Source organism: Alligator mississippiensis, chromosome 1 (assembly GCF_030867095.1).
Source record: "Alligator mississippiensis isolate rAllMis1 chromosome 1, rAllMis1, whole genome shotgun sequence".
Lineage (NCBI taxonomy): Eukaryota > Metazoa > Chordata > Crocodylia > Alligatoridae > Alligator > Alligator mississippiensis.
This window is the reverse complement of record NC_081824.1, coordinates 157,769,169-157,794,332: the sequence shown is the minus strand read 5'-3', so window position 1 is coordinate 157,794,332 and position 25,164 is coordinate 157,769,169. Positions and strand designations below refer to the sequence as shown.

Genomic DNA, 25,164 nt, shown 5'->3' with positions numbered 1-25,164 from the left:
GCCATCATGGCTATAACACTCCAGCATTCATAGGAAATAGTATGGCCATCTATACTAATGTATATGAACTTTCACGAGCCTGTAGGAGCTTCAAGTGAAGAACCTTTTCTGCAGGAAACACCTTTTTAGCCTATTTAGACATCTTAACATATGAAGGGCTTATTTTTTTTAAAACAGTGTTTTCAATGGTACACTTTAAAAAGGATCACAATGTTGATTGTCTAGAAAACTTTATTTGGGTTCAAAATAAATAAATGGATGTCATTACACAGTAAAAATGATGATAAAATGTGCTGCCTCTTGCTCTAAGGGACTGGGGTATAGGCAGTCTATTCTAATGATTAAACCACTGAGAGAAATCAGGGGCCTGGGGCTGAGTCAGAATGCAGGAGCAATATTACGAAAACCAGAGGGAAATCCAGAAACAGAGCCCATAGCACAGACAGGGGTCAGGATCCAAGGATCATATGCCAAGGGTAATCTACAGGGCAAAGCCTGAAAACAGAGCTAAACTGGTGTCAGGAGCTAGGAAAAAGATTCCGCAAAAAAATCCAAAGTCAACATCCAAAGTCAAAATCCAGAAATAAGTGAAAAACCAGGGTTGGGAACCAGGAGGCCTGCGACAGGAAAACCATTGACTGGCTTGCAAACCAAAGTCCCCAGCTGCACTCTGAGCAGCAAATCAGGGTGCTCATTGCCCCTGTCACCTGAACCCAGTTGTCTTTCCTGCCTAGTGCAGGGGGGCTGGACCCGATGATTTTGTGAGGTCCCTTCCATCCCCTTACAATCTATGAATCAATCTATGAACCGGGGCTGAGTTCACTAGCTGAGGCTTGGTGCAGGTGTGGTTGTTGAGGTACTTGGTCAAGGTTGACCTGCCTGCTCAGTGTCTCTGACAATACTTGGCTCAGACTGGTCTGCCTGATCAGAGTTCCTGAGAGTATTCCCACCTCTATGGGGCCATCTTCCATGGAGCTGAGGTCCAAGCTTTTCTGAGTGCTCAAGATGGAAAGCCTTCGCCAGTTCTGAAGCATGGATGTGGTTAGCCAATTTCTAGGACTATTCTTCAGGACTGTATCCCTCCCAGGTCATTAGATAGTGGAGCTTCCCCTGGATTTGCTCTGAATCTAAAATCTGTCTGATAGTGTATTCTTTGTGCCCTTCAACTATTACAGGTGGGGGAAGTGGGGTTTCACAATCAGGAAAAGGGTCTTCAATATAGGGTTTGAGGAGGGAGCTGTGAAAAAGCAGGTGAACCTTCAATATTACTGGTAGATGGAGTTTAAATGTGATGGGGTTGATTTGTTCCATGGCCTCAAAAGGACCAAGATATTGGTGGTCTAACTTGGCTGATGGCTTTGTGGTCTTGATATTTTTAGAAGACAGTCAAAACTTATCACCCACTGAGATAATGGAGCCAGGCTGGTGGCGTTGGTCAGCCTGGTGCTTATATGCAGCCCTGGTGGCATCTAGATGATACTTCAGTTATTGCTGTACCAGCTGGAGGTGTGTAATGAGGTCTTCCACAGCTGGAACTCATGGGAAAACAGAGAGTCCTAGATGAAAATGGGAGAAGAACTCATAATTAGCAAAAAATGGAGTCTGGTGTCTGGATGCATAGGAAGTGTTATTATAAGCCATCTTCACCAAAGGGAGCAGAATTACCAAGTTTTCTTGGTGGTAGTTTAAGAAACATCTGATATACTGTTCAAGGGTTTGGTTTACCTGCTCTATCTATTGGTTTGGGGGTGGTATGCTGAGGAATGAAAGGGTTCCAGTCCCAAAGCCTTGCAGAATTTGTTCCAGAAACATGAGACAAATGAGGCTGAAATTACCTGGGTAGGACATCCATGGAACCAAAATGTGTTCCAGGAAAGGTTTTACAGTCTTGCTGGCAAGGAGTGGCATAGCCAAGGACAAAGTTGGCCATCTTAATCAATAGGTTGACCACCACCATCATTGTAGAGCAACCTGCTGAGTGTAGGAGGTCCACAATAAAATACACATAAACCAAGGCCATGAGGGAGTGGGTACAGGCTGGAGAAGACCAACTAGTTTGGTTTGGGGCTTCTTTGGGCACACATGGCACAAGAGTGAACATATCATTAAAAGTAAAAGTTCATCCAAGGCCAGAAGAGCTGTTGAGAGACTCATGCTTGTGTTCTGGAGCAACTAAAATGGCCAGCAGGTGTGGTGTCATGCCACAGCTTAAATATTTGAGGTCTTAGTAGAATATTCGGGAATATTCTTATATTCGGGAATATAAAGGTGCTGCTGGAGAAACAGGAACTCACCGCACCACTGGAAACCAGGTCTGGGTAAGTCTGTTGCCTGGCACAGCCCCCTGGCAAACAGGTGCTCTGCAAGGTCTGCTTTAATCAGTAAGGAGAGGTTCTGCAGAGTGGTGCCTGAAATAAAGTTCTTGGGCTAAAGATGGTTGAAAATGGAGGTAGGCTAGGTACTGAGAGTTCATCTTTTTCAGGACAAGGCATCTGCTTTCCGATTTTTAGTTACTGGGCTGTAAATGACCATAAAATCAAAGCAAGAGTAAAACATTGACCAAAACACTTGGAGAAAGTTCAGCTTCCAACTGGCTTGTAGGTATTCCAGATTCTTGTAGTCCATTATTACCCAGACAGGGTGGCATACCCCTTCCAGAAGGCACTTCTGGGTTCACTGCTGCCATTTTCAGGTCAGCACAATCAGCTGTGGAGGGACCATGGGGATTGCTTCTCCTGATGCCCACACTTCCCAGCTGGCACTCTCAGGGGGGCACCAGTACTCTCACCTGCCCCCCCACCCCCGCCCATCACCTAAATGGAGAACACAGGCTGTCAGGGGGTACACCAGCGTTCTCAGGGGGTACATGTGCACCCCTGTATACCCCCTACACAGCACCACTAATAAAAACTGCTGGACCCTCTTCACATCTTGTGAGTCAGCCCTCTCTATGACTGCAGATACTTTACAGGGGGTCCATGGTCAGGCCTTCATGGTCAGTTATGTACCCTAAAAGTTCAATTGATATTTTATCAAACTCACACTTCTATAACTTAGCATACAATTGTTTTTCCTGGAGCATCTGTAAAACCTGGCAAACATGTTGTGTGTCATGGGTTGGGTTATCACAGAGGATCAGAATATCATCTAGGTATATTATAATGAACTGGTTCAGCATGTCCCTAAAAGTGTAATTGACAAAATGCTGGAATGCAGCAGGGGCATTGCAGAGTCTGAAAGACATGCCCAAATATTCAAAATGTCTGTACCAGGTCTGGAAAGCCATTTTCCATTCATTCTACTCCTGTATTTGGACCAGATTATAGGCCCCACACAAGTCGAACTTGTTAAAAAACTTGTCCTCTTCAGTGTCCCTGACACTTGCATGGCATATTTCCTCTATTGATCATAGGAGAGTAAGGCTAGAAAGATCTCCACAAGGTCATCTAGTCCAGACCTCTGCTCAAGGCAAAATCATCCCTGACTAAACCATCCAAGCCAAATTTCTGTCCAACCTGCTTTTGAAAATTTCTAAGGATGGAGAATCCTCAAGCAAAACCAGGGATGTCATCCTCCTGCTTTACTCGGCCTCGGTGAGGCCACAGCTGGAGTACTGCATCCAGTTTTGGGGCCCCCACTTCAGGAAGTATGTGGAAAAGCTTGAGAGAGTCCAGAAGAGAGCCACTCATACGATCCAAGGCCTGGATGGCAGGCCATATGAGGAGAGGCTGAGGGATGTGAGGCAATTCAGTCTGGAAAAGAGAAGACTCAGGGAGGACTTCACAGCAATCTACAATTATATAAGAGGGGTACATCAGGACGTGGGAGAACAGCTGTTCACCACCTGGGAGAGCATCAGGACGTGGGAGCTGTTCACCAGAGCTCTCCAAGGGATAACAAGGTCTAATGGCTGTAAACTCTGGGAAGGCCGATTTAAACTAGACATAAGAAAAAAGTTTTTTACGGTGCCTGTGTCCAGGGTCTGGAACAGACTCCCCCCAGAAGTGTTGCAAACACCTACTCTGGACTCTTTCAGAAAACATCTGGATATTTTTCTTGCTGGGATCACTTGATCCCAGCTGACTTCCTGCCTCTGGCAGGGGGGCTGGACTCAATGATCTCATAAGGTCCCTTCCAGCCCCTAATGTCTATGAAATCTATGAAATCCACAGTTTCTCTAGGTGACTTTTTCCAATGCTTGACCACTCTCACAGTCATAACATTTCTCCTAATTTCCAATATAAATTTCCTCTGCTGTAGCTTTCATCCATTGCTCCTAGATCTGCCCCTTATTCCCATCTTCTCTATAATTATCCTTCAGGTACTTGAAGACTGTTATCAAATCCCCTCTGTCTTCTCTTCTCAAAACTAAAAAAAGGCTCTTTCAGCCTTTCCTCCTAAGCCATACTTTCCAGTCCTCTAATAATTTTTGTTGCTTTCCACTGGACTCTCTCCTCTTTGTTCACATGCTTCTTGAAATCCGGGGCCCACAACTGGACACAGTATGCCAGGTGAGGCCTAACCTGTTAGCACCACTGTCCACCATACAGTGCTAAGGGATCATTAAAGCACAATAAACCATTAAATGGGCTTGAAATATGAAAAAAAAATAGCTGAACTAACCAAAGTCTAGTGTTATTGATACTACAAATGTTATCTTAGCAGTTTCAATATACAGAGAGAGAAAAACACTTAGTACAATAATCTCACCCAATTTCCAGATGGTAATTCTGTTCAACAGAAAGTGTGGCCAGTCAGTTCCTGAAAACAGAGGATGCATCAGTGGAAACTCTTTATGGCTGGCACAGTCAAAATCCAGACAGGTCTTGAAGGCTGGATTTATGATAACATATGCTTAGCTTTCTTGCTGCCCCCTTTTATGCTTTTCTTTAACTTCACTCCTCTGATGATTCTTTGCTTCCTGATTGGGTTCTCTGAAATCAGCATACTGTCCATAATTTATCTGGTCAGCTTATTCCTTTGTTCAACAGGCCCATCACTTTCACACCTCCTAATTCAGTTTTTTTTTATTCATGTCTTGATTTGGGCATTGTCCATTGGTTTCCTCTTATCACCTTTCATTAATGTATCCAATCATTTCATCCATCTGATTCAGCCAGTTAGTGCCAAGTTCAGTTAATTTGAGCTGATAACAAGGCTTTTACTATGTTATGTTAGAAAAACTCCTCACAGTGATAAAAAAGGAAAGAAACAACATGTGAGCAAGCTATGAGAACAGCTCAAGGCCAGCCAATATTGCAGACACCAGCAGAATGAAAAGTTCAGATAATAATGAGACTATACAAAAACGTAATCAATGTTAAAATAAAGCTAAATATAAAAGAAAAGTTTAAATACTACTATAATTCACCACTCAGGCAGGTGCAACCTTAAGCATAAATGTGACAAGCTACTCTAATACACCAGTACTGTATAGAGTGAAAAAATAAGTTTTCTTTATTATCAAGAAACACTCCTGTTAGTGCAACCCGGTATACTGTTGTTCTGTTTTGCAACAAGTGCACAATGTTGACTCATATTCAGCTCATGGTCTATTGTAAGGACCTCACCCCAGGTCCTTCTCTGTGGTACTGCAGCCTAACCACTCATTCCCCAGTCTATATTTATATGTGCAATTATTCCATCCCAAATGCAGAAATTTACCATTGTCCTGTTTACATTTCATGTGGTTGAATGGAGACTGGAAATTTGCTAAGTGTGTACTCAATTCCATTGCATGGTTCATTAATGAAGACATCATATGATACCAGACTCAGGACATATTCTTGAGGAGCCCCACTTGATACCTCCTCCCAAATGGACATTGAACCAAATAAACATTTCCTTAGCTTGTTAATGAGAATGCTGTGGAAGACAGTGTTAAAAGGCTTGCTAAAGTCAAGGTATATCATATACCCTCCTCATCCACAGAGCAGGGTATATGATCCACATATCTCACCCCATCCACAGAGCCTGTCACCTTATCATAGAATGAAATTCGGTTGGTCATGCTGACTTCTTCTTGGTGAATCCTTGTTGGGTATTCCTGATCACTGCTTTCCTCTAGGTGTTTAACAGTAGACTCTTTGAGGATTTGCTCCATGATCTTTCCAAGTACAGATTGGTCTGTAATTCCCTGAATCCTCCTTCTTTCCTTTCTTGAAGATGGACACTATATTTTTCTCTTCTTCAATCATCTGGCCAACCACCATAATTTCTCAAAGAGGATAGCTAATGGATATGAAATTACATCAGCCAATTCTTTCAGTAACCTAGAGTGCATCCCTTGTAGCCCTGCTGACTTGAAACCATCTAGCTTTGAAGTAATCCCTAACATGTTTTGCCTATACTCTAGATTCCTTGACTGCTTCCCTATCTCTGCTGCCAACTATACTTTTCATCTGGTAGCTGCCCCTGTTTGTGAAGACTGAAGTCAAAAGGCTTTAAATACATTAGCCTTCTCTGCATCATCTATAACTAGATTGCTTTCTGCATTACATAAGGGACATATGTTTTCTTTGATCTTCCTTCCTTGACATATTTGTAGAATCCCTTTTTATTGCCTTTTATGCCCCTTGACAGTTGCATCTCAAATCGTGCCTTGGCTTCCCTAATTTTCTCCCTGCATGCCTGTACAATACTCTTATACTCTTCTAAAGAATTATGACAATTTTCCACTTCTTGTAGGATTCATGTTTGAGCTTCAGTTTGCTATCTATCAATTCTTCTGTCACATTGGAATAGTTTGCTCCTGTGCCCTTGAAAAGGCCTCCTCAGAGTACAGCCAGCTGTCTTGGACTCCTCTCCTCAGAGTTCTCTCCCAGGGAGTCATGCCCACCAGTTCCCTGAGGCTGTAACAGTCTGTTGTTTTTTTTAATCCAGTATCTGTATTTTGTTGCTCTCTTTCCCTTAAGATCTTGAATTATACGTGGTCACTTTCACCCTAGTTGACCTTTTACTTTCACATTCTCAACCAATTCCTCCCTGATTGTGAACAACAAGTCAAGAAGTTTCCCCCCAGTTGGCCTCTCTGCTCTCTACGTAAAAAAGTTACCCCAATATTCTCCAATCATTTTCTGGATTGCCTGTGCACTGCTGTTTACCTATAATTAAAGTCCACCATGAGAACCAGTTCCTGTGATTTGGAAGTGTCCATAGTTGTTTAAAGAAGACCTTGTCCACCTTTTCCTCCTGGTCTGGTGTCATATATCATGCACCTATCATAACATGTCCCCGTTGCTCTCCCCTCTGGTCTTTATCCTGAAGCTTTCAACAGGTACACTTTCCACTTTGTTCTGCACAGTAGGAGGGCACTAGGATGTACCTGCTCCTTAAAGGGAGCAAGCAGCCTGACAGGCCATTTGCAGGTGGTGCAGGGGAGAGACTCACCTGACTGGAAGAGGGCTCAGGTTGGAGTCTATATAAACCTAGAGCCTGAACCGGTTGGCAGTCTCTCCCTGGCAGCCATAAAGTGAGAAGCTCTTGACACCTGAGCAGCAGCTGGGACCCTGAAAGGTCTTGGGTGTATCTAAACAATTCTGTAGGCCTGGGAAAAGAGTCAAGTTCCCTAGCCAGAGAACGAACAGGTTTTTACAGGCAAGTAGCCTTTGTTTTATGTTTCATAGATTTCATAGACATTAGGGCTGGAAGGGACCTCGGAAGATCATCGAGTCCAGCCCCCCGCCCAAAGGGCAGGACGTCAGCTGGGGTCATAGGATCCCAGCAAGATAAGCATCCAGTTTCATCTTGAAGGTGTTCAATGAAGGCGCTTGAACAACCTCCGGTGGCAGGCTGTTCCAGACCTTGGGGGCTCGGACAGTAAAGAAATTCTTCCTTATGTCCAGCCTGAAACGATCTTGTAGTAGTTTGTGACCATTCGTCCTCGTCATCCCTTGGGGCGCTCTGGTGAACAAACGTTCTCCTAGATACCGATGGTCACCCCTGATAAACTTGTAGGTGGCCACCAGATCACCCCTGAGCCTGCGCTTTTCCAGGCTAAAGAGCCCCAGGGCTCTCAGCCTGTCATCGTAGGGTCTGCTTTCCTGACCTCTGATCATGCGCGTGGCTCTTCTCTGGACTCTCTCAAGCTTCTCCACATCCTTTTTGAATTGTGGAGCCCAAAACTGGACGCAGTACTCCAGCTGCGGCCTCACTAAGGCCGAGTACAGGGGGAGAATGACGTCCCGGGATTTGCTTGAGAAGCATCTATGGATGCAAGCCAGCGTTTTGGTCGCTATACTAGCCGCAGCATCGCATTGCAGGCTCATGTTCATCTTGTGGTCAATGATGACCCCCAAGTCTCTTTCTTCCATAGTGCTAGCCAACATAGCACTGCCGAGCCTATAAGGATGCTGCGGGTTTTTTTTCCCAAGGTGGAGAACCTTGCATTTATCGGCGTTGAACACCATCAGATTCTCATCCGCCCACTTGCTGAGCCTGTCCAGGTCAGCCTGGATCATCCGCCTGTCTTCTGGTGTGGATGCTTTGCCCCAAAGTTTGGTGTCATCGGCGAACTTGGCCAGTCCGCTTCTGACTCCAGTGTCCACATCATTAATGAAGATGTTGAACAGTGTGGGTCCAAGGACAGAGCCCTGGGGGACCCCACTGGTCACAGGACACCATGATGAGTGACTTCCATCAATTACTACCCTCTGGGTCCGACCCCGGAGCCAATTTTCCAGGCAGTGGATCGTGGGGGACCCAAGGCGACAATTGGCCAGTTTCTCCAAGAGACGATCATGGGACACCAGATCGAAGGCTTTTTTGAAGTCAAGATATATGACATCAATCTCATCTCCCTTGTCCAGGTGATAGGTCACCTGGTCGTAGAAGGAAATGAGATTGGTCAAGCAAGACCTACCCACAACAAACCCGTGCTGGCTATCCCTTAAGATGTTGGTGTCGGCCAGTCCATTAATGATGGCCTCCTTAATAAACTTTTCGAAGATCTTCCCCGGGATAGAAGTCAGGCTGATGGGCCTATAGTTAGCCAGATCCACTTTCCTCCCTTTCTTGAAGATAGGCACCACGTTGGCCTTCTTCCAGTCTTCGGGCACTACACCAGAGCGCCAAGAGTTTTCAAAGATCCGCGCTAGAGGCTGGGCTATGATGCTCGCCAGCTCCTTGAGTACCCTGGGGTGAAGATTGTCAGGGCCAGCTGACTTGAAGGTATCCAGCTTCTCAAGATGTTCCTTCACAAAGTCAGCATTAATGGAGGGCAGGGGATCACCCTCACCCGGACTTCCCGGCCCTGTAGTGGGCACGGGCGTTCCATGGGGCTGATGAAAGACCGACGCAAAGTACCTATTTAATAGGTTGGCTTTTTCCTGGGCGTCAGTTGTCAGTTGCCCCATCTGGTTCAGCAGGGGTCCAACGTTGCCCCTGCTTTTCCTCCGGCTCCCCACATATCTGAAAAAGGACTTTTTATTGTCCTTGATGCTCAAAGCTAGCTGGAGTTCAGTTGCAGCCTTGGCTTTCCTGGTCTGCTCCCTACAGGACCGGACCAGTGCAGAATAATCCTCCTTGGAGGTGACTCCCATCCTCCATCCTTTGTAGGCCTTTCTTTTTAGCCTCAGGAGGTCTGCTAGGTCCCTAGAGAGCCAGGGGGGCTGCTGTGCCCTCTTGCTGCCTTTCCTCCGAGATGGAATAGACTTAGTTTGTGCATTGAGGATTGCTCCCTTGAGGAGCAACCACTCTTCTTGAACTCCCCTCTCCCTGTGGTCCCATGTTAAGCCCCTAGAGGGTTGGAGGTGGCTGCCAGAGGGCCTGCGTGTAGGACCAGGGGTCCAAGAGCTCAAAGGAGAGCCTGTGTGTGGGACCAGGGGTCTGAGAGCACCAAGGAGGACTGCGTGTGGGACCAAGAGTCCAAGGGCCCAAGGGGGCTGGGGATGGGGCAAGCAGGTTAGTCTCTCCCTGGTAGCCATGGGGTGAAGAGATCTGGGCAGCAGGGCTCCTGAACGGACTGGTAGCTTACCTGTGGAACCGCAGCAAAGCTCAGGGAGCTGACAAGGCTAGCCCAGGGCTGAAAGGTATACCAACACTAAAGGGGAGGGAAGGTTTGCCCTGTCAAAGGGGCAGTGGGCTGCTTTTCCTTTATGCTTATGTTATAGCCCAGAGACCTATTGTTTACATTGCAGTTACACTGCTGGTTTGGGTTGGGACATACAGGGGTCTTATTGGTCCCCATGGGGCAAACAGTCTCCTTAAGCCCTGCTAGAGGCAGGTTTAAGGCTCAAACAGCTGTTGAACCTGGATAGGTCTGAACACAAGCCCACAGAGCCAGGCAGGGACCAAGGGCCTGGTGCCCAATAGGGCCGCAGCCTGGCAGGGGCCAGGGGCCTGGCAGCCAAGAGGGCCAAATATTAGCTAGTGCCTCAAAGCCAGGTCCAACACAGTAGACTAAGAAACAAAACATAACCTTGTCTCTAAGGGGTAGTTTATCCTAATGGATTATTTGAATCTTCTGAGTTTGCAAATCAGTGCTTTTGATATAATTAAAATGTTGTTCCCCTGAGGTCATTTTTACATAATGTATCTGCCTTCCATTTATATACTCTTAAAAAAAATTAAAGTGTTGGTCTTAATCTTCAATTAGTAATGAGATATATTGCTGTTACCCTAATACCAAAATGCCTTCCAAGTAAAGATTTAACGCTAATTTTTGGAAGCTTTAGGGAAGCATTATAACATGCTTCTCAAAGGAACATACACATCTTGCAAAAGCAAAGTTAATTTTCTACATATTTTGGCATGAGTTAGCCTTGTGCAGCCTAACCTTCTAAGGTTAGAAATTATGTGTTTTGACTACTGACTAAAGAAGCACATGAAAACCTCACCTTCCTACTTTTGCAAATGCTCATTGTTCCCCAGCATGTTTCAAAGAGCCAAAAATTACAGAAGTTAAATTTTTCCTTGCAATCCTATGATCCTGAGATTACTGGTTATGGTTTTTAGTATTTGTTGTTTGAAAGGTTAATTATAGGAGTTATGTACAGTAAGCCATAATGCAGTCTCTTGGTAGAATGTGAGCCAGGTTTTTTGTTGTGGAAATTTAGACTCTCTTCAAGTCAGTAGCAACACTTGCCTTGACTTCAGTGACACCAGATCTAGGGACAGACATTACACATAAACCAGTTTAAGTGATCAGATGTACTGGTTTAAACTTGTAACAGAACAGGCATTCAATGCACATAAACCAGTTTCAAAATGGCTGAAACCGGTTTAAGATAAAGCTGGTTGAATGTAGTATCAGACTTAACTGATTTGGCTCAAATCGATTTATGCATTCTGTCCCATACCCGGAAGTTCGTGTTGTTTCTGTTTTCATTTCTGTCACTGACTTCTTTTTCTTGGGCAAACGACTTAACTTCTCTTTGCCTCATTTTTCCTTGTCTGGAAAATGGAGATTCTAACATTTGCCTAGCACTGTGCAGTGCTTAGAGCCCCTCTGAAAAGAAAAATTACATTTTTGTGCATCTCCATTGTTTTTTGGTGTTGATTGTACTTGACATCTCACACCTTCATTTACAGAGTTAATAACAGAGTCCTGAGTAATCGTTGGGGAGGAATAAAAATAATAAATATTGGGCAAAAATTTTATAATTGACTTGAATATTTCTCACAATATACAGTAATTAGAGTAAAAATGCCTATTTCAGTGAAGCAACTCCTGGAACAATTGACATTTCTTTTATAACTATTGAAGAGGAGATTTATAACTATTTAAGAGGTTACAGGAAACTTCAGGTTTTTTCCCCTTAATACAGTTTAAATAATAAATTATTAGTGTTTCTATAGAAAGCTGATGGGCTGTGATTGATGTTTACTTAAATTTGAAGTAGCAACTACCTCTTGTGATAAAGCTAAGGTAGAACTGTTTTTGTCCTCCCAGTAAATTATTTGCTAAAGACTGTAGACATCAATGCAAATATATTTAATTGGGGGAATATATATTCATGCTACAGACTTTTGTTTCAGCCTTCTCCATTAACAGATTTTTGCTGATACATCTGCATAAAAATGTCTGTGGTTACATTTAAACATAATCAGATTAAAAATATATACTTGCTGTCCCCAAACCAGTATTCTGCCTGTTCTACCATAAGACCTTACAGGCCCAATCACTTTTATGCCATTCAGTTGCTTTGCTTTTATGATAATGTATAGTCATGAGACAAAACCCTGTTTCTTCAGTCACAGGACCGAAGAGCTGGTTTCTTGTTCCTAATTACAAATGCAATTAGATTAAATGCCTTAAAACTGAAATGATGTAAATTGGCAGACTTGTTTCTGCCTGGGCTGACAAATACTATTTGACTTTCCACAAACTATTCCACCACCCACCTTCCTTCCGGCTATAAGTGGGATGTCATGGCAAAATGACAGACGTTCCCTGTTTGCTTGTTGTTCATGGCAAACTACTCTGCAGCACCTCCTGAGGCAACTTGAAATATTTTAGCAATGGTAATTCCTTCAGGTTTTCAGAATTCCACTGAAGCGATTGTGCCTGTAATTATATAGTCTATGAAAAAAGTAATGGTACAAAATGCTTATATCTCAGTCTCCCCATAAATGTCCAAGGCAGAGCTTTTTCTTTCTTGGTTTTTGTAGGTCGTAAAACAGGGCCCGTGAGGTTTTATAATGTGGGTACTGTATAATTATTGATTTGCCTTGTAAAGGTACTCTCCTGATAATTCTACTACTCATATTGGAATTCTGAGCAATAACTCCATCCAGTTTCTATTCCCTGGGTACATCTACATGTGAAATTATTTGGACACAATACATTTCAGCAAAGTTTGCACCAGAATTTATTGCTTCTGGGTGCAACATTTACATGTGCACCTGGTACTGCAGCACGTTAAGACAGGGTGGTGCAGCGTCAGCTGGCCGGGGCCTGGGGGGGAGGGGAGGCCAGCCTGCCAACCCAGGGCTGTACCTGCTCAGCTCTGGAGGGGGTGGCTGAGGGATGAAGGTGCTATGGTGCGGGGCTAGCTGTCAGGCAGCCCTGCACTGTAGCATCCTCATGCCCTAGCCAGCCCTGGGCATCATCTACATGTGTTGCAATGGAGTAAATAACTCTAATGTAGAATAGTACTTGTGTTGAGGAGTACTATCCTATAGTGGAGTTAATTAGTTTACTCCAGCCTAATAGCATTGCTTGTGTAGACAGTGATGCTGTACTGTAGAGCTAATTAGGCAACTCTGTAGTAAGCGCCTCATGTAGGTACACTCCCTGTGAACTTTATTTTTTACTTACTTATGCCTCACCCCAACCCAATAAGATCAGGCTTTTTTCCATTTCTTATGGCATCAGGTCAGCTCTGCTCTTATGTGCTTTCTTTTTGAAACACATAGACCTTGGCTTTCAGTGACTGTGGTTGAGGAGTGACCTATCCAACAGATTTTTAATGTGAGATGCCTATTAAAGTACATTGTATCTCCCCAGTCCTCATATACTGGGAAATCTTGGGAGGAGAAAGGAAAGGATGGGAAATGGGTACCTGCATTGCAGGAAGATAGCAAGCCATGGCACAAGTTTGATATGAGTCTCAGACAAGAAGGTTCCATTTGAGAAAGGGATAGCTGGAGCTGGTTTTTGGCTAAGAAATAAAATCCACAGTATACAGTTTGCAGTTCACGGAATTGCTGCCAGTACACCGGGTAATATATATCAGTGTTAGTTTATCTTATTGCAGGGATGTAACTACCAGGGTCTAACTACCTTGGCAGCAGCAGGGGCTAGGGCAGGCTGTCGTAGATGGATTGGCAGTGGTAGAAGCTGCTGTTCTAGCTCCCCTGTCAGTGGGCACCCAGGACTAGTGCCCCAGTTGCTCATCCCACACTACTGTCTTCTTGCACCCTAGGGCTAAATTAAGACCTCTGCCTTTAAGTCATGCAGACTGCAGCACTGGGAAGGAGTATGCCTGGAGTGAGATATATATGTGCAGTCAGTATGCTAGTGAAGAGCTAAAGTGCTGCTGTGTGACCTGAGGAAGCTGGCTGCTACTATCACTTTTCACACATTCTCCTGCTAATTCAAGTACAGAGTTTGTATATGGTTTGGGGGTAAAAGGATATCACTTCTGCCACATGGAAATTCAGTGATCAAGCTCTCTGGCCTTGCCCTAGCTACTCATGACATCATTTATATTTAGCGTTTAAAGATTGGAAAGTGGCCAAATGAACCTCATTTTACACAATAAAATGGAAAATAGGTTAAACAGTCTTATTGCTGTGAATGTCAACTACTTGGTGATGGTGGAAAGATGGAAGACAACTTCTTATGAAATTTCCTCATGAAAAGCTTCAATCATTTTAATTATGCAGCTTTTGCTGTGGAATGATTTTGCATTTATTCTTAATACTTAAGAAAGCTTTTGTTTTTGAAAATGTTAATTTTCAGTGTTTTGCTTTCTTTTAGTTTTTATATTTTTGGTGTGAGCTTTTCTTCTTACAAACCAAGTTCTCAGCAGCAAAGGTGACAGTATGTAATAAAGGCATTTACTGGGGCAAAGGCTGTCCAGTCAGAGGTTCTCTGCCCCCTCCAAAGGGGTAAGTAGTAGAATGGTCCCCAGTCCGTGCCTTAAAGCCTGGAGAACCCAAAAATTACTTAACTGTTCCCTGTCAAGTGTATACAGACACAAACCCCAAAGCTGCTCAGCTTATCTCTTTTTTCAAACTTGTCTCCACACCAGCCAGATACCCTGCTTGTTCGCACTTCCCTGTCCATTGTTATGCTTATCTCAGTCTCCTTTCTTTGATGCCTCTGGATCATCTGAACCATCAACAGGGCTGCTTAAGTTCTTGTAGTGGATGTTTTTGGTTGTAGCTGTGTTGGTCTAAGGACATAGGCAGGCAAGGTCCTTTGAGTAGATGTGATATCTTTTATTAGATCAACTGAGTTTATTTTTTCTTTTTATGTTGTGAAGTTTCCATTTCAAATGGCCATTTCCATTTTATGTTGCTGGGTTTTTGGCTGTAGCTGTGTTGGCTACAGTTGGTGTAATAAAAGATATCACATGTACTCGAAGAAACTTTCCTGCCTGTAATGGATGTGTCTTCTGTCTCACAGGCCAGCAGCTCTGGCTTTACTATCTATTTAACCCATTCTTTCCCCCCTGTATAAGCAAGCCAATAAAAACTGAAGTACACAACCTTGTTATAGTATGAATCCCAGTAACACAGCAATATTCCAATAAACTCCATAGTCTGTCACAGCCTCATCAACCTCCTCCTGATTGAAGAGAGGAGGGTGGGGGTCTGCAGCAGACTTGGATAGCTCTTCCTTCTGCTGTGCCACTGCCATTCTTTCAAAATGATGAGTTTCCTCCATTCTGGGTATCTGCATACGCATCCTGTAAGTCAACTCTTGATATCCCCATATGTTTCTCAGCTGAGCCCCCTATTACCAAAGTTCACTTACCTATTTCCTGAAGGATTCCACCAGGAGCAACTCTTACACAATGTGGTATCACATTTCACAGAGTGGACATTTTATACCCATGATGGATTCCTCCCTCCGCAGTACCTGTAACAGCTAGGGGGTGAGGTAGCTGTGTGAAGGGGGCAATGTTCTACTTCTCTTTATCTCCTTATGATATGAGCAGATGAAAAGACACCTCCTTGCACTTTACATTGTCTTTCTATGCTGATGTAAATAACTTCAGGTTCAGACCTAGACAAGATGTGCAGCTATCTAATGGTAGCTTCTCTCAGTGGGTATATTCCTATCCCTCATCAGATAAACAAGGAATAACCTTTTTACCTTTAGGAAATGGATACCCTTGATGGATGTAGACAGATGAAACCTAAACTCACACCATATTCTTTAAGGGTTAATTCTCAACTGTTTAGGCAAAGTTGCCCTGTTTTAGTGGTTTATATTATCTGTCTACTACTTTTTTCTTTTTTTTTTTACTTTTGTGTTGTTTGTCCGTGCCCTTAATCTCTCCAGTCATGTGACAGTGGGAAGCAGGGTGAGAAAAAAGGGAAAGTTGGAAAAACGAAAGTGATGAACTAGAACACTTAAGAGAGGCTTTTTAATATCCCAGTGTTGTCAAGTCAAATCAAATCAAATCGTATCAAAAATCTCATGTCTAAGACAAAAAAAAAGGTTTTTCCATTTGAAAAAAATGTACTAGCAGTTTACAGAGGCCAAGCCCATAACTTTGTGCCTTGGTACAGGAGTGATGTTGTAGCTTTAATGGAAGTGTCTGAGAGGCAAGGTTTTTAATCTTGATATAATAATAGTGAAACCATGTTTATTTTAATCACACACAATAACATTTTCACAATTTTGTTTACATTTTGTTAGCCCAACTTCTAATTTTGACCACACTGTAAAGCAATGGCTTCCTGCCATTAACTATAATGGGAGCAAGATTAGTCATCTTTGGTATATATGTTGTAAGAGAAGTAAGATATTTTAAAATTACTTTTGTGTAGTTGTCATATTAAAGTCTTGTCATTCACACTTGTATGGTCAGATGGATTTCATTACTATGGCACTGGTATAATTTGCAGGAGATATTATTAATTTAGACTTCTTCGTTATAGAGCAGCAGGGAAATTTTTAATCACCAGGAGCTCAGCCTTTGAAGTTAAATCATGACTCTTTTACCCTCTTACTGCCCAGTAAATAGAAGAAAGCTGCAAGATTAACTTCCATGTTTTTCTTATTTCTAGAGGGGGGGGAGTGATTTTAAAAACATCCCCATTGCCTAATTTCAGGTGGCAATGCTCTCTAGGTGTCAGGATAGGGAAATGCACTAGAGACAGAGGGTGAAAAATTAGATCCATGTAAAACAACCAAAATTTTGCCATGTACCAGTGGAGTAACTGGATTGGGGTGACTGCGGCAGCCACTCGGGGCACCAATAGGGGTACAAGGGCAGTCAGAAGTCATTGCTGCCTGTGTGGGACAGCTGTCCTGGGTGCTCAGTTGCATTGTTACACCTTTGCCATTGACTTTGAGGCCAAAAGCCACCTGGGAACCTGATTTTAAGTTTCCTTTTCCTGTATCTGTTCTACAAATTGACAGTAAACAAATAAATAAAATAAAACTTCATTCCTCTGAATACCATTCCGCTACAGTTTGACAAGTGCACAAAGATAATTTCACTATTTTAATATCTATTAAATTTTTTCGAAAGATATGTCATAGTTGATCTATGAAAAAATGTAAATAAACTTTACAAAACAGTGTTGGTCCAACACTTGTGTAACAATTGCTTTATCTAACCTGTCTTCCCTATTCTTTTGTTTTGTTTTGCTGTATAGACACCCTATTTCTGGCCATCAAATTGTTGGGAACCGGAAAACACAGACTATGGTCAGTATGGAATCTATACTGTTTTTCTCAAGACACTTTTGTTTTATGGATAAACACCTAATAAGGTGTTTGTGATTTTACCATCCTATTATCCTATTATTAAAAACATTATTAGTGTATTGTCTAATCAGAGTGCAAGAACTGCTGTGCTGAGCTCAAGATTGGCATTGAAAGCAAATCTGAATTCAATTTAGGTATAGGTAACAGCTGTGAGCATTGCAAATATATATGGTGAAAAGGTCTTAATGAAATAGAAGGTATTTTAAAGCGTGTGATTCTACCATTATTCTGAGGTTTAAATATGCACAAGCAGCTGATTTAGGACTTTTAAAAACTGAAACACAAGTCAAAATAGGCCAGATTTTTCAAAGAAATGTACATGTGTATATCAAATGAATGTGTGAAAATCTGTTTTAATTTGTATGGAGATTTAGCTACTAGGGATGCAAATGGCCACATCCTGGCACAGATATCTTATTTGCATTCTGCCTTGTAGTATTTGTACACACACATTAGAGGTGTGAAGTTATTTATGTAAGCTTGAATTTAAAGATCTGGGCATAATTGAAAAAAAAAAGACTCAAATTAAAGATTTTCAAAAGAGGACACCCAAAGTTATGCTTCTGTATTAGATGTAATCCAAAGTAAGTGCCATAATTTTGGATGATACTGAGCAATCTGCATCTTCCATTTACTCTAATTGGAGGGTAATCAATACTTTAAAAAAATAGCCCAGTTTTTTTTTAAGTGACTAAATAAGAACATGGTAATATAAACTCTGGCACCCATTTCTAAATTTCCCAGGCAATAAATCAGTATTTTCAATCTGGTATGTATTTATAGAGTCAGTTCTGTCCCACTATGGAGACATGGTTTAGTTGAGTTAGTATAGAGTGAAGAATCAGCCCCAGTTTGTTGTGCAGTTGATGTGTGCAACTTTGCTTAAATCCATAAGAACAATACTTTTACTAAAAAAGTGCTTCAAATTAGACATCTAAAATGTTGAGATGTTGGGAATTTTTTTCAGATGTGTCAAGGAGCCACACCTCCCATTTTAACAACAATTAAAAAAAATGATTAACCTTTCTTTACTTCAGTTAACCTGTCTGCAAAATAGGGAGAAAAAATGCTTTATCCATTCGGTGAACCACTGAGGTTTGCAGATGTAGAATTCAAGTGAAATCCATACCATCCATTATTAAACAATTTTTTTTCGGAAGGTTTGAATAATTAATGAAGTGGACAAATGTTTGATTCACCACTTCTTTTCCCTTTTTTTCTTTTTTATTTAAGTTTTTCTGTGCTATCCAGAGGCTGCATCTACACAAGATGCTTACTGCGCAGTAGCTTATTACTGCTGTACAGTAGTATCGTATGGCATGAACCGTGATGTGACGCTACTGTGCAGTAGTAACGAGCTACTGCACAGTCAGTGTCACCAGGAAGCTGTGCAGCGATGCTACTATGCAGTATCCAGTCATTTAGTACTTGGGTGTGCAAGTACTAAATGACTCTATGATGACAACTATGCAGTCAGTGTCTTGTTTAGACGTGGCCACAGTCTCCCAAATTGTGCAAGACCAGAAAGTTATGAATTCTGTTTCCAAGGGAGCCTCTGAGATGACTTGGGGAATGCTAATAAATATGCCAAAAATGTTTGAGAGGGCTCTTTTTCTGTCTGGCATGGCTGAGCCTGAAGTCAGGCTGATCAAGTTGCAGTTTTTTTACACTGACATTGATGAGGAAATACAGTATCTAACTGACATATTAAACTGACCTTACACCTGAAGAAAAGCGATTAAAGGCACCATGAATGACTTGAAGATACAAAAAAAAAAATGTCAGAATCAATATTACAAATAAATCAAATTGAATGTGCTAGGTTTTTTTTGGCTGGGACTAGAGACATGCTGCAGGGCATAAGAACAAAACAAAATATCAGTCTGTCCTTCTACAAAACAATAAACTTAAGAGTTAGTAGGTATTAGACCCACCCAATCATTTTATAGGCCATTCTGCTAAACAGTCTGTCTTCTTTAGATAGCGTATAGTGATGCCTGAAAATGGGCAGGTCTTTAAAGGAAAAGAGACACCTGTGCTGTGGAGCACTGAGTTTGTTCATGGCATTTCCAGGCATTCTCTTTTTGCTAATTAGGATCTGTCACCATCCAGCCTGGCAGGGGGATGAAAAATTTCTGCAGAAAATACAGTAGTGCTTTGAACAAACAAATGTAAGAACACACTTGTCCAGGGCTCAATCCTTTTAGTGTTCGCTCTCTATTCCTTGGAACAGTGCCTTACCACTGACAAACATGCAGGGTGGTTCAAACATATGGCCCATGGGCCAGACCTGGCCTGCACAGGTCAGGTTGTGTCATTTTTACGGACATGCAAAGGACTTTTTATGATTTCTTACAGGCTGGACCATACACCTCTGAAGAGATTCAGCCTACAGGGATTGTTGCCATGCCCTGTTGCAGGAGTGTTAACCCCCTGTCTTTCAGAGCTGCTGTTTCAGCATGGCTGTACAACCCAGGGAGTTAATGCTTATGGTCACTCCCCCACTCCTCCACACCCCAACACTTTACCTGCCACCAAAACCAGAGTTTTTAGTAATCCTTGCTGACTTAGATCAACCCCAGGGGGAACAGAGAATGGAGGCAATAGTGTTAACTGCCTGGATTCTGGAGCCATGGGGTTAATGCTACCACCAGTGCTCAAGGATCATCTGGCCTATAGGAAGCCCTGCAGGAGGTTGGCCTATGGGACCCAATGCATTTGATACCTCTGTCCTACTATGTCAGGCAATTGTTCTATTTAATTCAATAATCAGTTTCTATACACAGCTAGTACTATGTTCCTCAGCAGGCATAATCTTATGTAAAAAACAATTTGTAATAATATTCTCATTGAACAAACATCTTACCAGTCCTAGTTAGTTCTATGTCCTGAAGCATGAGGGTTTCATAAGGGTTATGTCATTTTTACGGACATGCAGATATTGAAGAGTGAGAACCATTAACATATACTGCTTAATAAGATTCAGTCCACAGTTTCAACAGAAAAAGTGGTAATCAACGAGAGTGAAATGCATCCCTCTGCAGGGGATCTACAGAAGCCCTGTGCTGATAGAAAAACAGATCTGGGCATATAGACCTTCTATGGGCTTTCTGCAGAAGACTGAATGCTGTCTCAGATGAACTCAGAGGGAGTGTCCAGAAGAGTGCAGCTGTGCATTATGTGGTGCTGCAGACCTGTCTGCAGCGCTATATGCTGCACATGCTGTACCTGCAGGCGTTCCCCGTATTGCTACTTTGCAAGGTGTTTTTTTTTGTTTTTTTGTTTTTTTGTTTGTTTTTGTACCCTGGGAGATCCCAGGACCAAAAAAAAATACACCTAAAAAAAGCAGGGTGGCATAAATGGTGGTAGCATGCACCACCCAAAACCAGAGCCTGCCTGGTGAGAGCCATGTTCCAACTGCTGACTATGCTCCTTGCTGCAGGAGCTCCATAGCTGTGGTTCCTGGAGGTCCCCAGGGCCCCAGTTAAGGCTGCTGGGGCCAGTGCAGCTGTTGGCCCCAGTTTCCCCCATCCCACCTGGGGCAACAGGCTGTGCACCAGAGCGCACATGGCATGGGTGTTCTCCAGGGACAAGTAGAAGCATCACAAGGTGTGCCACTGCTTCTTGTCCCTGGGGAAATGCATGTTTCTGCTCATGGGGATATGCCGAGAGATGCAGCAAATCTTCTCAGCACTTCTGCTGTTTGTTAGAAAATATAAGAAAAATAGAGACAATAGAGTATAATAAACCATTTCTAATTAATACCACTTCCCCTGCAGTGATGTTGAATGCTTCCAGTGTGTGTCATACTGAGCAGTATTTTCCTATGAAGGAAAATATGGGGCAGAGCCAGAGCAGTGTTAAGTCCTGTTTTTCTCCCTTAAAATTAATGGAAGTGGCAGGTTTCTAGAGTCTTTCAGGGTCAGGGCATCCTCAAATAGATAAGGTAGTACCTTCCTCAGTCATCATTGTCAGAAGCAGCAGTCCTTCATATGAGGATGACAGACTTTCAGCAAATAGGGGAAAAATCATTTAGCTTGGAGATGACTCAAGAGGCCAATCTGAGAGCTGCATATTTGGCTGAAGACATGGCAAATAGTTTCAGGATGAAGGAATAGCTCCTAGTGATGTCAGGTCACAGCTATTGCCCTTCATCTGTCTCATCTATCTGCCTCCATAGTGAGGAAAGTTTGCTTGAACAAGAATGCCTTGTTGTACATCATGGATCCACTGGGGACAATTCAATGCTTGAGTTTCCCAGGTATCAATATTAATATTGCATTTCTTCAGATTGGCCTTCAAGGTATCCTTGAATCTTGCTCCAGAGTGGTGACCATCAGTGAGTAGGGAGGATAGGGAGAGGGTTGTCAGGCATCCTTATGACATGTCCTGTCCAATGGAGCTGGTGCTGTATAAATATGGATTTGGTGATGTTTGCTTGAGTAAGAATGCTGGCATTTGTTCTTCTGTCCTTGATATGGAGGTTTGTCCAAACATATTGCTGATGGTAACATTCCAAGATTTTCAGGTATTTCTGATATGTCATCTAAGTTTCACACCCATACAACCGGGTAGGAATGATAGATGAGAAGTTTGATTAGGGTCCTGCTCTCATGATTATTAAAGATACAGTTTTTTAGATGTCCAAAGACAGCACTGGCAGATTTTATCCAGTGCTGAATATTGTCATCTCTGTTAACTTTTTTGGGGGAAAGATGGCTATCTAGGATGGGGAAATGCTCAACATTCTCCAAAGACTACCCTTTAATTTTAATATGAGGAACAGCAGCTGTTGTTTGATTTGTGGTGATTTGGTAAAATATTTTGATTTTTGTGAAGTTGACAGAGAGTCCAAGCATTTCATATACTTCACAGAAGTAGTCAAGAATGTTTTGGAGGTCTTCAACTGAGTGGGCACACATGACATAATCATCACTGTATTGAAGATATAATGAAGATATTGGTTATCTTGGATTTGGAACATAACTGAGTAATGTTAAAGACAATCCTGTTCATGTCCTACTGGATGTTGACTCCAGATGGAAGTCCGTCAGCAATGTCATGTGGAATAGTTGTCATCTGGATGGAAAAGAGAGTTGGTTCAATCCTTGCTTTATGCTAGTTTTGATAGTGAAGTGGTCCATTTTTTAGCCACTGCTTAGATTGGTTGCTGTCTTGTCATTGTGAAGAAGTCTGGTGATGGTAACAAATCTTTGTGTGCAAATTTCTTCACTATCTTTCATAGGGCAACTTTGTTGATTGAATCAAAGGCCTTAGTCAGATCAATGAAGACCATGCAACAGTGAGATTTTTACTTGCAGCATTTCCTCTGTAGCTGTCTAGCAACAAAGATTGTATCTACTGTACCTTTGGGTGGACTGAAATCACCTTGGGCCTTGGGTAGAATCACCTCAGCAAGGAGACTGAGTCTCCTGTGGAGCATGTGGGAAAAGATCTTCCTGGCTATGGTCAGGAATGCAATATCACAGTAATTGCTGGAACCTGATTGATCTCTTCTCTTGAATATAGTGACAATTCTGGCATCTCTCAAGTCACTGGGACATGTTTCATGTTTCTAGATTTTCACAATAATCGTGTGAGTTTGGTGAGAACTTTTTCCCACTTTGCTTATACATTTCAACTGGTATTCCATCAGGACCATGTGCTTTGTTCTTTAATTGCTTCATGGCTTTCAAGATGGTATCTTGATAGGTTGGTAGATCTTCAAGTAGTCCTTAATGGGATGTTGTAACATGCTGGGATCTCAGGATCTCACCATGATGCCCCCTGGTGGTTCTGTGACCATGACTTGCTCTGACTATAGGGTGCCTTCCTTTCTATCTCATCCACCATGCCTTGCTGTTTCTTATGGTTCGAAAAAGGGAGGCTACCCTCCCTGGGCCTTCACCTGGCCCCAGTTCAACTCAACCCCTGCTAGGGTTACCTGGCACCCTACTGGTTCTCACTGGTCCCAGGCCCCTTGCTGGGCCTCACTCTATAACTGTGCTGCCACAGGGCACCTCAAGTCTTAAGAGCAAATTGCATGGGTCCAATCCTCCCCTACACCACACCACAAGCCTTGCAGGTGTTACCGTAGTATTGTTCTCTGCTGTAAGGGCTTCAGTCTCCTTGGCCTCTGCCCCATTACTCTGGCTAGGCCTTTTTAGCCTGGGACCACTGTATCAGGCACCAGCTCTGGTTGCACGGCTCTTGGGTATAAGGTTCCTGGCCCCTGTGTGGCTCTGTGGCCTCACTGTATGCCCACTCTGGCTGCAATAGTCACTCCAGCCTTCAGCCTGCTCCTGGCAGGGCTCAAAGTGATCCCATGCCCCTCGAGTACTAATGGAACCTCTGTATGCTGTCCCTGCAGTCCCAACCCAAACTGCTGGTATAACAACATAAACCATAAGCCTCTGGGCTATAACATAACATAAAGGGAAAGTAGCCCTCTTTCCCTTTAAGAGGGCAAACCTTCCCTCATCTCTAGTGCTGGCATACCTTCTGGTCCTGGGATAACTTTGCGAGCTCCCTGAGCCTTACTGGGGTTCCACAGGCAAGAAAGTAGTCCATTCAAGAGCCCTGCTGCGCAGAGTGCTTCACCCTGTGGCTGCCAGGGAGAGACTGACCAGCTCAGGATCTGGGGTTAACTTGCTCCAGCCTGAGCCCTCTTCCTGTCAGGTGAACCTCTCATTAGCTCCAGCACTACCTGTAAGTAGGCTTTCATGCTCCTAGCCCCCTTAAAGGAGCAGACACACCCTAGTGCTCTGCTACAGATATTTTAGAATGGCTTCACTGGTATTGTCTTTAACATTAGAATCTCAGTTCAGATGCTCTTGAAAATGTTCCTTCTGCAGTGGATTGATGATGGAGCTGTTTTTGAAGAGTGCTGTTTCATCCTTAGATCTGAGAGGGATGGCTCCTTGGGTTCTTGGCCCATAGATAGCTGTGGTTGCACTGGAGAAATTACACATCACGACTGTTGACAAACTTTTGAACCAGTTTTGCTTTGTCCTCTCATCACTTGTTTTTTTTCCACTCTTGAATTTTTCTCTGGGTCTTGCCTGTGGTGATGGTTTTGTTTTTCTTTGGGTTTAAAAACATTCTGTCAAGCTTTGAGGGCTCTCTCTTTTCTGTCAGTCAGAGCTTGAATTCCCCTAATATTCTCATTGAGCCACTCCTGAAGTTTCTTTGTGGAGAAGCCTAGAGATTCTTTGCACATCTCATGGATACCTTTCCTGAGATTCTTCCAGTGATCTGTGGTTTCAAGATCATCAGGGAGGTCAGAGAGTTTTCCACTAAGGCATTGCTGGACACTATTGCTTTTAGCAGGGTCTTTCAAGCACTCGATAGATATTTAACCTCTTCTCTAGTTGCTGCTTTCATGGACACTTTTTGGGGGTGATATAAATGCACATGATGGAACATATCAAATAATGATTCATCCAGGAATCATCTTCACTGATCATAGTTCAGTTGACACAGATGTCTTGAGCATGCACTATGATGTAGTTAATCATGTGCATGAGCAGGGGTGCATCCATGATGACTTCTGTTTGCTTAAGAGAAGAATTCCATTTGAACTGGCTTTCCCCAACTGTTCCTGTCCATAGCTCAGAGTCCCTGCCTACTCTAGCACCAAAATCACCAAGTACAATAATCTTACCGTCTTTGGGGACAGATGGTAGGACTTGGTCAAATTTAGAATATAATTTTTCCTTTGTTTCATCATCTGCATCAAGGGTGAAAGCATATGTGCTGATGACCAGTGCATG

General features: G+C 42.9%; 1 protein-coding gene across 4 annotated transcripts in view; it reads left to right on the top strand.

Moving 5' to 3' along the window:
• Positions 1–25,164, top strand: part of RGS7 (regulator of G protein signaling 7) — a 504,778-nt gene that overhangs the window by 370,461 nt on the left and 109,153 nt on the right. For all 4 annotated transcript variants that reach the window (XM_059715793.1, XM_059715792.1, XM_059715789.1 and 1 more), the window contains exon 6: positions 17,281–17,332. In XM_059715793.1, the coding sequence (XP_059571776.1) occupies positions 17,281–17,332 (52 nt within the window). The remainder of the gene's footprint in view (positions 1–17,280; positions 17,333–25,164) is intronic.